This window comes from Synchiropus splendidus, chromosome 9 (assembly GCF_027744825.2).
Source record: "Synchiropus splendidus isolate RoL2022-P1 chromosome 9, RoL_Sspl_1.0, whole genome shotgun sequence".
NCBI lineage: Eukaryota > Metazoa > Chordata > Actinopteri > Syngnathiformes > Callionymidae > Synchiropus > Synchiropus splendidus.
Genome location: NC_071342.1, coordinates 1,765,763 through 1,783,132, shown reverse-complemented (window position 1 = coordinate 1,783,132; position 17,370 = coordinate 1,765,763). Strand labels below are relative to the sequence as shown.

General features: G+C 45.4%; 1 protein-coding gene across 1 annotated transcript; it reads left to right on the top strand.

Annotated features, from left to right (window-relative positions):
• Positions 1 to 12,735: 12,735 nt before the first annotated feature.
• On the top strand, positions 12,736 to 16,793 carry LOC128765183 (uncharacterized). Its single transcript, XM_053875674.1, has one exon. It carries the CDS (start codon positions 12,736 to 12,738, stop codon positions 16,783 to 16,785), a length of 4,050 nt encoding a protein of 1,349 aa, XP_053731649.1. The 3' UTR covers positions 16,786 to 16,793.
• Positions 16,794 to 17,370: the final 577 nt, after the last annotated feature.

Genomic DNA, 17,370 nt, shown 5'->3' with positions numbered 1-17,370 from the left:
GTCAGGAGGTGAGGGAGGAGGCAGGCGGCTTTGGAAGGAGGCGTCCTGGTTCTCAGCGTGGTGGCTTGGAGGTGATGAGGACACGCAGCTTCAGGCGTCGATGGCACTCTCGGATCGTCTTCCGGACCGCCATGGATCTTTCGTCGCAGACGGGGTGATCGTAGCTGGCAGAGAGCGGCGTAGGACCGAAGGCGTATCTTTCTCTCGTGCCAGGTGATTCACCGGTCTGAACAACCTTCTAGAGTGGTCGCCTTAATGACACACTCCAGGCAGCGGAAGGTTGTTGGAAGTTGGACTCGCGTGCTCGTCACGGCCGCCGGCTGTGATCACATGGTGTGACTGGGCCGTTCCTGAAGGAAGCTCTGGCTTGGCAGACCGCTGGAGGACGAGGGTGATGTGCAACTTTGAAAAAGTTCCTCAATCACTCTCACACTTGGATGGGCAGCGAGTGGAACGCTGGCACGGCTTCAAGGGTGGAGGAGAAGCAAGAGTCTTTGCAGGAAACTTGAGCAGGAACCGTCGAGGAAGTTGGTTGTAGTTGGTTGTAAGAGGTGAAGTATCCAGAGGAAGCGGCAGAAGGAGGGGAAAGAGGGCAACCGAGGGCAACAGAGGGACAGAGGGGAACAGAGCAGAGAGGGGAACAGAGGGCTGAACAGAGGGTCACAGAGGGCTGAACAGAGGGGAACAGAGCGCACAGAGGGCAGAACCTCTGTAGACTGGGTCTTTTGAACTCTCATGAAGAGTCTCCTTGTCCAGTTTTGATTGGTTGAAGGAGTTCCATCACCTATTGCTGATTGGACGAGGGTTTCCAAGCCTGGCCTTCCTCCTCCTCCTCCAACGGGGTCGTAAATTCCAGTCTTGAGATGGGAGATTTTGACCCCCCCCGGTACCAGAGTTTTATTTGACAATAAAACATTACCTGAGTTGTAAAGTTGCTCGCAATCTGTCAAAACTTTCCCATCTCAATTTAAGCATTCAGACGACACCAAACATGACCATTCTAGCACATTCTCCTCTATAATGATCAATATAACAATCGACCATTCATGTCAAGTTTACCATCACATGTTCAGGGCATCTGGTTTGCTTGAACATCCTGTGGAAATCATGGGTTATTATGGGAAACAAAGTCCTTTTTAAGAAATACACATTAAGACACATTCACATACAAGTCTGTCTTTGTTCATCTGGAACCTGGAGAAGGAGGAGCTGTGTGTGTCCCCCACCAAACAGGGTTCATGAGTTGGTCAGGTTTTTTTTTCTCTTACGGCACAGCATCCTGGACTGTTGCTCTAGTCTCTCCCCCCTTTGACCATTCCAATGATTTATGGTCCTTATCGGAGGGTTCAGAAACCTCTGAGCTGCAACAGGCATGGTGGGCACCCAAGGAGATGTCTCCGAGTTGAAGTTACACATTCCAGAAAAGTCCACCAGGTCCATGCTTGAATCTCTGGAGAAGGAATCACTACAGTGATATAATAGCGATACAAACGTCCTATAACTTGTCATGTAACACAATGTAGGAGGGACTGAACATTCATTGAATGAACATTCATTTATACTTGATGCTATCCCTAGTCAGACAAGTAGTGTAGAAATATCCAAAGTATGTCAACCCTTAATTTTATTTTATTTTACTTATTTTTTGCCTTACCAGTGGCTTAAATGTGTATATTACAAGCCGTGCTTTTCACTGATTTAAATGTGTCTTTATTCTGTATTTTCAGGTGAAAACAGCCAAATGCGGGAGCAGTACGGTGCAACATGTTCGTTTTGTAGTGTGCATTTTATGTTTAGCATTTTTTAAAAAGTAACTTCTGACTATTCAAAACCAGGCAACTAGTGTAGAAATAATTGAATGTTTTAACTCTTTAAAAGTTGCACCAAAGGATAAAAATAAATATCACAGTTGTTAGGTATTATCAGGATTAATCAACCAGTTATGCATGCATTACGCAATTACTCCAGCATCATATGTGGCATTTAGATCAGATCCAGAGACTAACCTGCTTCTAGCTGAGGTGAAACTATGAATGTACGAATTGAGAATTATAAAAAAAAAAGTAACCCGAGTCGAAATCGAAATGTGTTGAAATTAAATCTTTCCATTTTAAAAAAACTGTGTTTCTATTGTTCATTTTCACAAAATTTTAATGCTGAAGTAAAGCTTGTGAACAAATTCAGATATTGTATTTTCATATTTCTTCACAAGTTACAGGTGTATTCTAAGTTTTTATTTATCAACTGTGTCTCAAATTTTAAAACTTTTTCAGTGTTTTTAAAAACAAACAACTGGCAATCATTAAACTGGTTGACATTGTAGGTTCGTGAACCTGTTTTTGTCTTGTCTGTTTTGTCTGTGTTCGCAAGTTACCATAAAAGAATAGTTTTGGTAGGCAAGCTGTTCATGCTATAAAATCTAAAAGTACATTTTTCCTTCTAATTCAAACTTTTCTCCATCCATTAGATTCTCAAATATCTGTTTCACTGTTAAAAACTCCTAATTGTCAGTACAAGAAATTGAATTGTTTGTAAAAACAACAAATTTCTTTCAGCAGTTTTCTTTCAGCACTCACTCACACACACACACACACACACACACTCGTGCATCAAATTTAAGACTTTCCATTCTCACTATAAGACAACAAGCCATTTTAGCATGTGCGAGCAGCATGTTCCCAATCTTCTTAATCTTTTCATTCACCTGACACTGTCTGCTTACACAAATTGTACTAGTAATCCTGAACTAAAGCCTGACATTTTTGTACAACCGTCTACGATATGGTAAATAAATGAATATTATTAGAAATGTTATTAGAAACTAGATATAGTTTTATATAATTTTGACAAACTTTTTTCATTTGTTCAGCCATTTTTCAAATTTGAAAAAAAATAAAAGATGTATAACTTTTGAGATGTCAAGAACTTTTTATTTTTCGCTACCGGTCACAACCCCACTTTTGCATGAAATAGTATGAAATATAATTTTTATTTTTTTTTACAAGTAAAGCTTTTTACTACTCACTGTCAATTCTAACTGACAAACAACAAATCACAGGGTTGACATTGTAGTTTCTGACATACTTTCAGTTTTTTCATTTTTAATCGTCCTAGACCTACATTTTCTTTACATATCTTCAAGCTAAAGAGTATATTATCTTTTATTTGTTTACATTCACAAGGTGTACGAATTGCGTGGAAGCATTTTTTTTTTTTTTTTTTACGTTAGTAGTCTCTCAATGAGGCGCTGAATCCTGCAGAAGGCTTTTATTCCTTTTTATGAACTTGCATCTACCTATCCATCCATCAGTCAGTTAAGTTTTAAAGTGTAACTGCATAAGACGGAATATGCACACAGAAAATATTAGAACAAATAAATACGAGAATATACTTCAAAGAACAACTCTGTTCATTGAGAAGGGAGAGAATAGAAACTCCATAGAAAGAACATCTGAGAAAAACAACAACAACAACAACAACAACAACAAGAAAAACAATATAACAAAACTAACAAAGATTTTTGAAAGCAACAGTGTGATTATATCTCATTTTTCACTCAAATTAAATTTTTAACTGAGTGAATGTCTGCAAACACATGAAAGCATGTTTGTGAACATGACAACGCTTGGTGATCCAATATCCAATCCTATGGGAAGATGTCCCGGATCATACTCAGGTCTTCGTTCAACATATACAGCCAATGACTAGTTTCTCGCCCCTAAAATCAGCCTCGATGCACTTTTTAAAAACGGTGGCAAAATTCGCTGTTCTGCCCATAAGAGGGGGAAAGTGATAGAATGAGATTAAGATTTGTCTTTTTTTTCTTGAACAATTACAGTAATTGTGTGTGTCATTCTCCCTTAAAACGGTTGCTATCATTTAGCGTAAATGTCGCGAGCCGCCCAAAATGTCGAGGGTGACCACAGTGATGAATACAATCTTGAATCTTGAGCACAGAGTGCCCCTTGTTTGTCCCGCAGTGGGGAAATGTTGGACTTGTTGGATCTACGCATACGTAGGTAAATGCGGAATTGATGAACATCTCATAAACATCTCATACGAGAACTTTAAACGGAAGGAAGGAACACATATTGGATATGAAGTTCTATGAAGCTTTTCCACTGGACCTTTGGAGTCAAAGCGTAGACTGACATTCATGTTTGCATGTTACTACAGTACTTTTTGGGTTTTATTTTGTAATTATGTATGTATTGTTTCTGTTGGTTGGGGAGAAACTCTTGAAAGTGCTGCAATTTCTGGGACCACGTTGAAATTTTCAAACGTTACTGTCAACGTTTGCGTCAAAAGGATACTTCTGCAAGGAATCTCAATTAATTCCAAAAGCAAACGGATACCTACAATATCCTTGAACAAAATCTGAAATTTTGAAAGAGTTAAATGTAATGCTGTTGTAATATATTCTCACTATGATGTGGTTTAAACATAAATGATGCAATAGTTATCTCCTGCAAAAGATAATGATGATGATGATAAAAGTTGAAAATTAAAAGTTGAATGCAGGCAAATATTTATGTTGAATGTTTGTGAGTAGCTTGTAAAATCTTCGATGTATGACTTCATTTTACCCTTTCCTCACTAATAGCCATCACAAATTGGCGACCTCCATCTTGATCTGAGATGCACCCTCCTCCTATGAAAACCTGGCCATCAATTCAGACATATGTGACTCTGCTTGTCTGCCTGTGTAGCAGTCTCTAAACCATACATCATGGCAGGTCCTTTGTATTGTATTGTTTGTAAAGAACAAGTACAACAATACGTGGTATCCTCAGTTTAGACAGAACGTGGGTGATTCAACAAGTTACACATGTTCAATGGTGCTCATTCAGAGAACCAATGATTGAGACCTAACAGATATTTCTTGTTGATGCCAGTGAGGAGAGAGTGACTGTACGTCTCGCAGAAGAATATAAACGCATTAATTGATAATCTGAGGATCAAAAAACTTGAACAATGACCCATCTTTCAGGATGGCCTCAAATTTTCATCCACGATCTAACAGTCATGTGTAAAGGGTTCCCGGGTTGTTTGTGGTGACATTGGATGACTTGTTTTGACATAATTCACCTGATGGGCTGCCTGAGACCCGTCAACACAGCATTGTCAGGGATAAAAAGAACATCACTTTAAAAAACAGATCAGTTACTAAAAAAACTCTGGGTCGTGTACACTAAGAGGCGATTGTTTTCAGACGCACAACCAAACCTTTTGGGTTCTGAGTTTTGAGTGGATGAGGGGTCATTATGGAAGAAATTCATTTCGATCCTCGTTTGAAAACACCATTTTCATGTCTAGTGGTGGGACCATCAGGGTCAGGAAAGACCCATTTTGTAAAATGTATACTTGAAAATTGTGAACATGTTATGGATGATGCCAATGTAAATATTGTATGGATTTATACTTCTTTTCAACCGATGTACAGTGAATTGCAAAAGATGAATAAAAATATCAAATTCATTGAAGGTTTACCTGAATCTTTTGAAAATGAAGATGTATTTCCTTCTGATAGAAAACATTTGATTATTCTTGACGATGTTTTTTGTTGATTTTTGAAGCTTCTGAAAACCCTGAGGTTGTTCGCATTTTTACACAGTACAGACATCATAAAAATATGAGTGTTATAATGCTGACGCAAAACTCATTTCATCGTGGTAAATATAGTCGCAGTATTAGTCTGAATAGCAATTACTTTGTACTGTTTAAGAATCCTCGCGATAAAATGCAGGTAAAAGTTCTTGCTCAACAGGTTTACCCGTCTCAGAGAGCTTTCTTTCTAGAAAGCTTTGAAGATGCTACAGCTGACGCACACGGGTACTTAATTGTTGATCTAACACCCTCATGTCCAGAACGCTACAGACTAAGGACCGGGATACTTCCTCATCAACGTCACACGGTGTACATACCAAAAACGTCTGCTTAAGTTATGTCAGAAACACGGGTTTACTTAAGGAACTATACCATGCTCCGTCAAAGAAACGTAAAGACATTTTGATGCGTAGTTCTCGGGACTTTATTCAAGCTCTCGGTGAGATCGCCCTGAATGTTTTGAAGGGGAATGTACCATTGTCACAGGCTCAGTTCAAAAAACTGAAAAAACAGAAGAAAAACATCAGACTCTTGGCTAATAAAAAGGCATGCGTGAAGCGTAAACGAAGGATTCTTAAAAAGCAATCGGGAGGATTCATTTTGCCATTGCTAGCGGCTGCCGTTCCAATCATTGGAAATCTAATAGGAGGACTTGTAAAGAAGTAAAACACCATGAGGACTGTCCAGAAAATGTATCTCGTCTCTCCTCAGCAAATTAACCAGTTATCACGTCCAACCTCCGACATCCGTGAAACTGCCGAAGATGAATTAAATGACAAGATGAGGTCCATTCTAAATGATTCTCAGTTAAACCCGTATGAGAAGATTAAAAAGTACGATGCTCTATTGCGAAGATATTTAACCTTTACAAAACAGGATCAGAGAGACCAAAGGAGAGTAACTCAGTCAGCGATCATCCACACGACTCTGACAGTCGTGTCGAAAGTGTTCTAAAAACACTCTCTGTAACAGATGACTTGGGTAAGGATATTCTAAATAGCCTTCCGGCAAAAGCTCGAAGAAATGCTGAATACATTATCCAGAGGATATCCAAAAACGGTGATGGTTGGAATATGAATGGCGAATTTATGTATGAAGGAAATGCTGTAAAAGGCTCTCATGTGATTGATTTATTCAAGTACCTTTCCCTACCGTATAAGAAAACAAGTTCTTCATTACCTGAGGGCTGGTCCGAGTTTCTCGTCACATTATTAAAGCTAAACATCCCTCTCACACTGCTGTCCAACCCTGAAGCGAGGGCTCAATATCAGAGACTTAAATCGAATTCTATCTCGCGAAAGAAAAGTATAGCTGAGAGCTGGTCTCCCGACCCAAAGGATCCTAAAGCGACACCTCGACGACGCTTGACGCGTGTAGTGACCAAAGGGAAGAAATTGTCTCTAACACCTTGATGGGTTTCCTGAATAATTGTCTTGTACACGGTTATTGTCATTTCATCAATAAAATGTTTTATTGAATTATTATGTGATTACAGATTTTTCTTTTAAACACACGTACAAACAAAATAAGATTAGTCACACGTTACAATAGTCTTTAAAATACAGAAGAGAAACGTTTTGTTGTTTCCACGGACAGTGTGCACATCTTTTTAGACATTTTTGATGTCCATTCACAAAGTTGTATACCATGAGGTCGTTTTTTAAGGTATCGTCGCTGTATAGACTTAATACTTCTTCCATAGACAGCCCTCTAGCACGATGACAGAGGTAGAAGACGCAATGATGACCACATACAAACGATAGAGCGTGCTGTAGTTGGCCATTGTTGTACTTGATGTCGCTTGAATGTTTCTTGAGAAACTTTAAAATATTTTCAGGGTAATATGAAAAGTACGGCCCCATTCCAAATGAGTCAAAGAAAGTTGTTCTACCGTCTTCTTTGAGAGTTAAAGCCAACCAGTGCTCTCCTGGTTTATGTGCCGGATGTGTGTTGATGACGAAATATGCAGGCGGTCTGAGGGGTTGAGTGAATTGAGGCAACTCATCCGGCGGCCATACACCGTAAAATGTGTCGCCCAAGAGACCTCTCAGCAGCCTCTGTAACTGGAGACTATCCATAACTTTTTTTAATAATAGTCCACCAGCACTTGTCTTTTTGCATCAATCTCCAGAATGGAATCGTAACAAGCGTACACAATCAGTGTTACGGTGTTCGGTAAGGGTACTCTGAATCTCATCTCCAGTCTTAAATTCCCTTTTGAGACAGGGGAGAGAGCGTCGTTGTCGTCGGCTGGATTGAGATTAAACGCAAACAATGAATAACCGCCTTAAAACCTTCGCGGTCAATGCTTAGCGGTAGATCCTTCAAATGTCTTCCTGTAGCTAGAATCATGTTATAAAACTCTCTGACCGCCATACTGTTATTAAACTGAGGTTGAAAAGCTTTAGCGGGGATCTGTCGGCCGTCCTGACAGAGGGCGAGATATTCAGTGTTGTAATGATGAAAATTGAACGGGGAGAGATCTCTCCTACCGGTAAATGCCTCATGATGCACCATCCCTAAAACCACGTATTTAGGTATTGAACCCAGAAATAAATTCTCCTGGGTACATATTCTTGAGTTTTCAGGAATGGAGTATGTTTTTACGTTGACTCGTGAGAGGGGGTAGAGAGCATTTCCTTTTAACAAACCCGCTGCATGACCTATTCTCACAGCTGGCGAAACAGTGACTTTCTTCACAAACAGAGAGGCGCCGAGGATTTTCAGACGAAAGGTGGAGTCGCGGGGTCCGGTCAGGCAGAAGGCATCGTTCGCCCTGGTGAGTTTAATTCTTAAATCGACCGAGTTTAATAACAGTCTCTCGCAGAAAAATATGTCGCTGTGGAGAGGACCGAGAAGGTGTACTTCTCTGGATCTGCTCGTGAACTCTGCCCCTTTATTAAGGCCTGCGTTGGGTCCGTTTACAGTGACGATCGAGTCAACTGACCCGGGTAAAAAAGACCGGCGCTAAACTGTGTTTTAAGAGTGTCGCCGGAAAAGTTGAGAAGTGTTTCAATCATAGCTCTGTACGGGTGAGTGGAACTGGACTGCGAAATCATCCGATCCCCCAGAACCACATCGCACTGATCAAAGATTGTGTTTAGAGGATAATTGATGAGACCGACTGCTGCGTCGTTAGCCAGCGGTGTGCCATCGGCGTTAGTAATTCTTGCACGCACGTGTAGAAGGGTGTCGTTTAGGTCTAGATACTTTTCGCTGTCTCCCGGTATAAAAAACTCAATCGGTCCTCCTTCGCGGATAGCGGCTACTGGAGCAATTTCAGTGTAAATTTTGTCCTCGATGGAAAGCTGCGTCACCGGCGCCGTGAATAAATCCAGTTCTGCTAATGTGCATTCAGCAGATTTCTGGTGTAGGAGTGCCATGTTACTGTATATAAGGTTTTTTAAAATATATCGGAGCTCCCTCTGGACTTCCTCTTGGCCCGTTTGCTTCTGTCAACTGGCTTCTTTCTTTTTTTGTTTGTACCTTTATTAGAGCTCTGTGTTACACGGCGACCTGGAGGGCGTCTCTTTGTCCTTCGTGATAAGACGGCTATACCGCCTGACCCTTCCTGTCTCTGTTGATCGCTCATTCCTCTCACGGTACGGGTTAAAGGGAATAGATTGATTATATTGTGTGATACTAATAAAGTACAGGGGACACATGGTGCATGTGTCTCTGCAACATGAGTATGTCTTAATCTAACATTTGCAGTGTGTGTGCAGATTGCAGCGTGTGCAGAATTATTTACAGATTTACAGAAGTTGACCAATCGATGGAAAACAGACGTCTGCACTCAGGATGACCCGCTGACCAGACCAAAAAGGAGAACAGCAACCGCCACCTCGAAACCGCCAACACCCAAGTGGAAAGTGGCTGAAGACAACACCTTGAATAGTATAAGAAGGAGAAGTAGTCATCTCGATGTGTGCTTCTACTGGTGTCTGACTTGTAAGTCACGACTCTCGTTGTGCTGCAGACTCTACCCAGAGAAGAGCCCGGATCGATCTGTATTTTGCCTTGGCTGATTGTTTGCTACGCTGAGAATAAACCAGACTGATTATTGGTATGTTGAAGTTTCTTTATTGACAACCACCTGGAACAACGGACACAATTGGTAGGAAGAGTTAACTGCGAAGACATCGAACTATTTCCTACAGTTTTCTTGGTGACCTTCCGACGTGATCCAGGGAAAAAGGTTGTTGGATGCTGAAAACGAACAAGCGACTTGAGAAGAAGACAGAAAGGAGTCCGACATAAGGCGGACACACCCCACGGGTACCCGGAAAACGGTAAGCAGAACCAGGGTTTCTACCAAATCTGCATTGACAAATCTAAATTATAAGGGTGTGTTGGTGTTATGAGTGGACGTCCTCACTGAGTGTTCAGAGTAAAACTAACGGTCTGGGACCGGTGTTGGAAAACAGGTTTGGAACCTGAGACTCTGGGAGTCTAAGTGTGTGTTACAGGTTTGGAACCTGAGACTCTGGGAGTCTAAGTGTGTGTTACAGGTTTGGAACCTGAGACTCTGGGAGTCTAAGTGTGTGTTACAGGTTTGGAACCTGAGACTCTGGGAGTCTAAGTGCGTGTTACAGGTTTGGAACCTGAGACTCTGGGAGTCTAGTGCGTGTTTCCTGTCGTGGCTGACGATACTGCAGACGTGTAGTTGACCTGCTTGGTTTTGAGTGACGTTGTCCAGGGGGAGATCGGAGCCCTCAAATAACGTACCTGGTTTGCGCTGTTTGGCCAGAGGTTTGGAACCTAAAAACAGAATAGGTCAGGACAAGTTTGTCTAAAATTTTGTGTTGTTGTTCCATGAAAATGGCGACGGTGGGGAAAGGGGAGTCGGACGCAGAAGAGGAGAGGAACAATAGTTCAGATGAAGGTGATACTGAATGGCAGTCGATGTATGTGACATTGGAGAGACAAATAGTAAGTGGTATTGAGAAGAAAAACAGGGAAAAGGCGAAGAAAAAGTTACAAAAGGTCTGGAAAGATTTGAATATGAGAAAGGTGAGGACCTTCACCAAGCTGTGTGAGAAATTGGCTAAAAAGGAAAATCAGACAAAAAACCAGATAAAGGAAGAGGCTGAGAGGTCAGAGAAGGGAGGATGGATGGAGAGAAAGAAGGCAAGGGATAAATTACAAGAGTTGGAGGAACGCCGGCTGCAGGCTCACCGCCTGACGGTGGCAGCGGCAGCGCTGGCCAAAGTTCGAGAAGAGGATCCGCTACTCCAAAAAGGGAAGCAAGGCGCTCCAGAAGAGACAGGATGTCTCTATCCAAGTCTATCATCGGTAAGTACACCGCCGCCTTATAATGATTATCAGCCACAAATACAGGCACCAGTCGTCAACGTGACGGGACGAGTCCTCTGCCACATTCCTGGAGTGGACCCTCCGATGTCTCAGCTGACCGAGGATTTCATAGCTTCAACCCAACGAAAGTTGGAAAGAGACATGACCCCGTCCCAATCCTCCTCTGTGGAACCACCACCCTCAGAGGAGATGGAAGGAGACGACGAAGAGGAAGAAGAGGAGTCAGAGCAAGGAGCCACAGGAGGACGCGACCAAAAAAGGGAGTATGGGTTGAGGTCCAGGAGGGTTGCGGTAAGAACCCCACGGGAAAAACCTCCCCGGAAATCACACAGGTCACACACACCCGTGACCGAATACGTGCCGCCGACAACATCCACTGTTGAAAAATTGAGCTCAATGCTGAAATCAGTGGACAGAGAAATAAAAGCCCTGGAGCACCCTGAGAGCAGCATACTCCGTACTAGCACACCACACGTTCCATCATATCATGTCATCAAACAATGGCAGGATACAGAAGCATATTCAAACCCCTATCAGGATCCACAGGAGGCCCTGTATCGACCTCCGTTGCAATATCCTAAAAAACAGGTGAAGGATGCAGAGGAAGCTGATCATCTCAAAGACCACATGTATCCCCTGATACCGATCGGGGATCAAGCAGTGGGGTATGTTCCCCTCCCCTTAGGAGATGTGCAAGCAGCCGCTTCAAAAATGCCCCGTTTAAATAGCGGTGGAGACAGGTGGATCACCACATTTCTTACATTGTTTAAAGGAATGGAATTGGCCATGGGGGATGCCAGGGCTGTCCTGGCAGTAACAGCCTCTCCATTGGAATGCACCATGGTAGAAACCAGGGCTATGACCCCGTTGATCCCGAATGCTACTCCTTTTCGGACGCACCACAGGGCCTATTTTAGGGCAATTAGGGACCTTCACCCACCCCCGGTGCAGGCAGCACCCACTGTTTTCCCGTACAAATCAGGGGATCCAGATACATACTACGGGGATTGTTTGACCTCATGGATAGATGCCACAGGACGAGCCCCAGATGCTGATATGGCAGCCCAAGTAATGTTCAGGACGGCTGTCATGAAGGGGCTTCCGAAAGAGACTCAGTCAGTCTTACAAAATGATCCTGACCTTATGACCTCTGACTCTGCACGGTTTCGTCGACACCTGCTTCATCATTTGAAACTATACAATGACCGCAAAGGTGAGGATGAGGATGAAGTTGAGTCATTAAAAACTCGTTTGCTTAAATTACAGCTGGCTGAGGCTCAACGAGCCGCGGGGGAGGCGAAAAAAGAGACAAAGGACAAGAAGCCAACCCCAAATACACCCAACCCACCGGAGGCGGAGATGCTTCTGCTCAACGCCCTGGGAATGGGGGCACAACATCACCCGCCCCAAACTCAGATGCCCCTTTTACCGGCCCTGGTCTCTAAATTAGCCCCAGCGCTGATGGCACCATTTGTGGATCAAGGTCAGTGGGGTCATGGTGGGCGAGGTGGGAGGGGCCGCGGTCGTGGACTGGGGCGACGGGGCGGACCTCCGCACCCGGCTCAGGGATGTTTCATCTGTGGGGACCCAGGACACTGGGCACGTGACTGCCCCGAAAATTTTATGCCCCAGCAGCAGGCATACAGAGGAAGGGGTCGGGGTGTCGCTGATGGGCGTGGTCCACCCCGAGGTCCACCACATGGCGGCCCAGGACCATATCCTCCTCCTCCCACACCACCATGGGGAGGATACGACCAAGGACAATATTAGGGATGTCTGGGGAGCCAAGGACCATCGGAAGACTCAGGTGCCATGGTCCCGTTTCTGGTGAATGGAGTGGAAGCCATGGGTCTCATCGACACCGGGGCGACAAGCTCATCAATAAACTGCGAGCTGTCATCTGATCTACTGACCACCCACTCTCGAACTTTCGTTGGCTTCTCTGGCAAACCTCAGCACCTGTACCAAACTGTTCCGCTCCCTGTCCAACTGGCAGGACAGACTTTTAATCATGTTTTTACACACTCTCCTCAGACTCCCGTTAACCTTCTTGGGAGGGACCTCCTCATAAAGACTCAAGCGACCATCCTCTGTTCACCGTTGGGAATTGAAGTTCGTTTCCCAAATGGACACACCATGACGTGCTGTGACTCCGTGTCAACGCCAGGACATTTTTTAATGTCCGAACTTCCAGTTGTCGACCAGATGGCCGACATCTATTGGGCTTTGTTACATCCTGAATCCTATGACGAGCCAGGTCTGTTTTCGGCGTTCCAGCTCTGGCGTCCGTGGATCCTCTCCCTCCGACCCTACCTACCCCCGCCTGACCCCCTTCACTGTACTCTGTTGTACGATCGAGATGGAACTGAGATAGCGTACGCAGAGAAATTCAGAGGAATTGAGGGAAATCAGTGGAAACTATCTTCATCCTCTATAATTGTTGGTCCAGAAGGGGTCGCAGGGACCTGCGACCTGACTCCTGACCAACAGATCTGGTATCAAATGGCGGCGTCAGCCGCGCCACACATTTCTCTTGCCCTGTCTCCAGGACATGCTGCCAAAGAACTGGGACCCATGATGAAACGGGCGTCGACATTAACTGACTGGCGACAATCTGACTTGCCACAGGTTACGTTTTCACCATCAACAAAAATGTATAAGATCATGTTTGAACCCACGACAAACTCATCCATCCTTGAGCATGTTTTCATAGACAGACAACATGGACGGGAACATACAGACCACGAGGAAGCTGCCTCCATGCTCACCTCATTGCCACAATCCTTGTGGTCAGCCGGTCCTTTTGACGTAGGACATTGTACATCCACGGCTGCTGTACAGATCAAGGTGGTCCCCGATTCACATGTGCGTCGACACCAGTACAGATGGACCCCCGACGCAGATGAAGGTATGGAAAATACCTTGACAGGACTGTGGCACTCGGGAGTCCTCGAGCTTTCGGACTCTGACTGGTGTACTCCCCTAAGGCCGGTCCTGAAGGCAGACGGTAAGTCTTACCGGATGGCCCATGATCTCCGAGCCGTTAATGACGTCACCACCACACCTGTGCTTCCCGTTCCTGACCCACACAGGATGTTAGCTTCCATCTCCCCGCATTGCCAGTGGTTTTCGGCTATCGACCTAGCTAATGCTTTTTTCTGCATTCCTTTACATCCTGAAAGTAGAAAATATTTTGCATTTCGCTATAAGGGTGTTAATTTGCAATACACCCGCCTCCCTCAAGGATTTAAAAATTCTCCAGGGATATTTAACCAAGCTCTTAAAGCTCTTTTGTTTGATTTAGTTCTTCCTCAGTCATGTTCATTAATGATGTATGTGGATGATCTCCTTGTCTCCGCCCCCAGCTCAGAAGCATGTCTACAGACCACTGAGTTGGTACTCCGCCGGCTGGCCGAGCTGGGCTTCAAAGTTTCTCGACAGAAACTACAGTGTTGCCGAAAGGCGGTCACATTCCTGGGACGATTGGTGTCCGCCCAGGGTTTGTCTATGTCATCCGAACACCGTCTCACCATTCTTCAGCACAAGCGACCTGAAACAGTTCGCGAAATGCTGCAGTTTCTGGGTTTGTGTGGTTACAGTCGTAATTACATTCCCTGTTTTACAGACCGGACCACCCCCCTACGAGCCTTGGCTAAGGCAGTGGGGCTCTCCAACCTTTCGGCGTCATTAACTTGGACCCCGGAAGAAGACGCGCTGTACACCGCTTTGGTCAGGGACCTGGCCACTGCTGCTGCACTAGCAACACCTGACTACTCTCAACCATTTAAGCTGGACGTGAGTATGTCTCCGACTACAGCTAATGCTGTCCTTTTCCAGACTATACAGGGCCAACGCCGTGTACTGATGTACTGTAGTGTTCCGCTTGACTCCATTGAGGCTCGCCAGCCCCTGTGTACACGTTTTGCAGCAGGACTGGCGAAAGTCATCCAGAAGACTGCACACTTAGTCATGAGTCACCCTTTGACCATCACAACGGACCATTCAGTGACAGCTTATGTCTCCTCACAATCCTTCACAATGTCCTCATTGCGTCAGACTCGTCTCCTAAAGGTCCTAACAGCTCCGAATCTCCAGTATGTGCATGAGGGCATCAACATGGCAGAAACAATGCAGCTGGATCCACACAACTGCTCCGTGGCGGTGGGAAAGGATCTCCGACCCCGCCCAGACACACACACCACACCACTGAACACAGGCATACACCTCTACACTGACGGATGTTGCTTCAGGGGTGCTTCTGGGGAATTATTTGCAGCAGCTGCTGTAATATGGGACAGGGGGACCGTGTTTGATGTGTACACCACGCAGGTTTTGCATGACCGACCTTCAGCGCAAGCAGCTGAAGTCCTTGCCATAGTGTTGGCATTGGAAGCATTCCCAGGTCAACCAATCACTGTTTATTCTGACTCAGCCTATGCCGTCTCGGCCGCGCTCCTCGATCTCGCCTGTTGGAAGCGGAACGGCTGGCTGTCAGCCAAAGGCACTGAAATAGCTCACAAATCATTGATGGAGCGTTTAGATCGCGCTCTCACACTTCCATCACAACTGGCAATCGTCAAAATCCCTGGTCACTGCAAGTCTGGCTCGCGCATGGCCCAGGGCAATGCAGCTGCTGATCTCGCAGCCAAGGAGGCGGCTGGGTATCACCCCCATTCCGCCATCATGGTGAGTATCCCGACCACGGCCAATCCGCCTCCTGGTCTCTTGCCATGGCCGGATATGTCTCAACTGAGTCACATGCAGCACGCAGCCTCGCCAGAACAGAAGTCTGTGTGGCTTGCAGGAGGGGCCCGCCGCACCTCAGACAACCTTTGGGTGGGCCCACGAGGAACTCCTGTACTTCCAGGGGACATAATGACAGCTGTTTTGACAGAAGCACATTCCCCTGCACATGTTGGCTCCTCAGCCATGATGTCTCGACTCACTATGTGGTGGCATCCCCACCTTCGAGATATGTGTTCTACTTTTGTTTCACAGTGTTCCACTTGTCAGGACTTTAATGTCCGACCAACTCTTCGCCCGACGCCGGGGGCCTTCCCGACCCCAACCTGGCCTGGGGAGGAAATTGTCATTGATTACACGGACATGCTCACACCTGTGAGAGGTAAGCGCTACCTCCTCGTTTTTGTAGACTCTTTTTCAGGATGGCCTGAGGCGTATCCGTGCGCCAAGGAAGATGCTGTGTCAGTGGTCAAAGCGCTCATCAACCACTATATTCCGACCCATGGGTTTCCAGCTAGGATCAGGTCTGACAATGGCACACACTTCAGCAACAAACACCTGAGATTGGTGGAACAGACCTTGGGTCTGTCCCACAGCTTTGGTTGTGTTTACCATCCTTCTTCACAGGGCTCTGTGGAGAGAATGAACCGCACTCTAAAGGAAAAACTTGCAAAAATTTGCTGCACCACAGGCATGGACTGGGTGTCAGCTCTGCCGCTGGCATTGTTGTCGGTCAGACAGTCAGTTAATCGCAGGACTGGGTTTACTCCGTTTGAGTTAAGGACTGGCCGTCTTATGCCAGGTCCTGCGTCCTCGGTTCACCCGTTCGAGGACGTCCCCTCTAACCCACGCTCGCTTCTCCAGTATTGGAAACTGGTGCATGCTTTGTCTGCCGCTTATTGTGCACAGGTCAAGGACGCTTCTGGTCGTCCCACCCCTCCACCTGCTGACCTACCTGAGTGGACGCACGTCTACGTAAAGCGCTTCTCCCGCCGGTGGCACGAACCACGGTGGTCTGGTCCATTTCGCGTCACTGCACGCACACACACTGCCGTCCGGCTGGACGGTAAAGGGACGAAATGGTTCCACTTCTCGATGATCCGCCCTCACGAGCCATGACGGGCTTGGAGGACTACGGCTTCAATCGTCTTGTTCCACGGACGTGGATCAAGACGAAGAGAGGGAGAAGGATATGTATGCTTCTTTTTTGTTTATTTTTGATTTCCATACCTGTTGCTATAATATGTACACATGCATGGTTAGATAGTGTTAACGCACCTACACCGACTCCGAACAAACCCACACACACTCCACAAACGGATCTGTATAACTCCACAGTTAGGACCATTACCACTCAACTCACACAGATCAGACCCAAAAGACAGACACTGGAAACTACACCAACCCCACCTCCACACATACCATGGATTGCTAACTGGACTTATTACAACTCAATACGTGTCACTGTACCCCGGAACAGTACGGCACAAGTGAGAGTACCCATAACAGCTCTGAAAGGCTTCAAACAAACTTACCCGGTCACAGGAGGAAACTATCCTCAGTATTGGTGGTATTTAACGGCACATATACTGGATCTTAGTTGGAATTCTCTGATTACAACACAAGATGGCGCATATTGGTCTCCAGGACAAAGCGAAGAAGCTAAATATTACAATGACAAAGTAACCATGAAGAAGGATCAGG

Excerpts from the sequence above, each read along its gene's own strand:
- LOC128765183 (XM_053875674.1), top strand. The coding sequence starts at position 12,736 with ATGGTCCCGTTTCTGGTGAATGGAGTGGAAGCCATGGGTCTCATCGAC.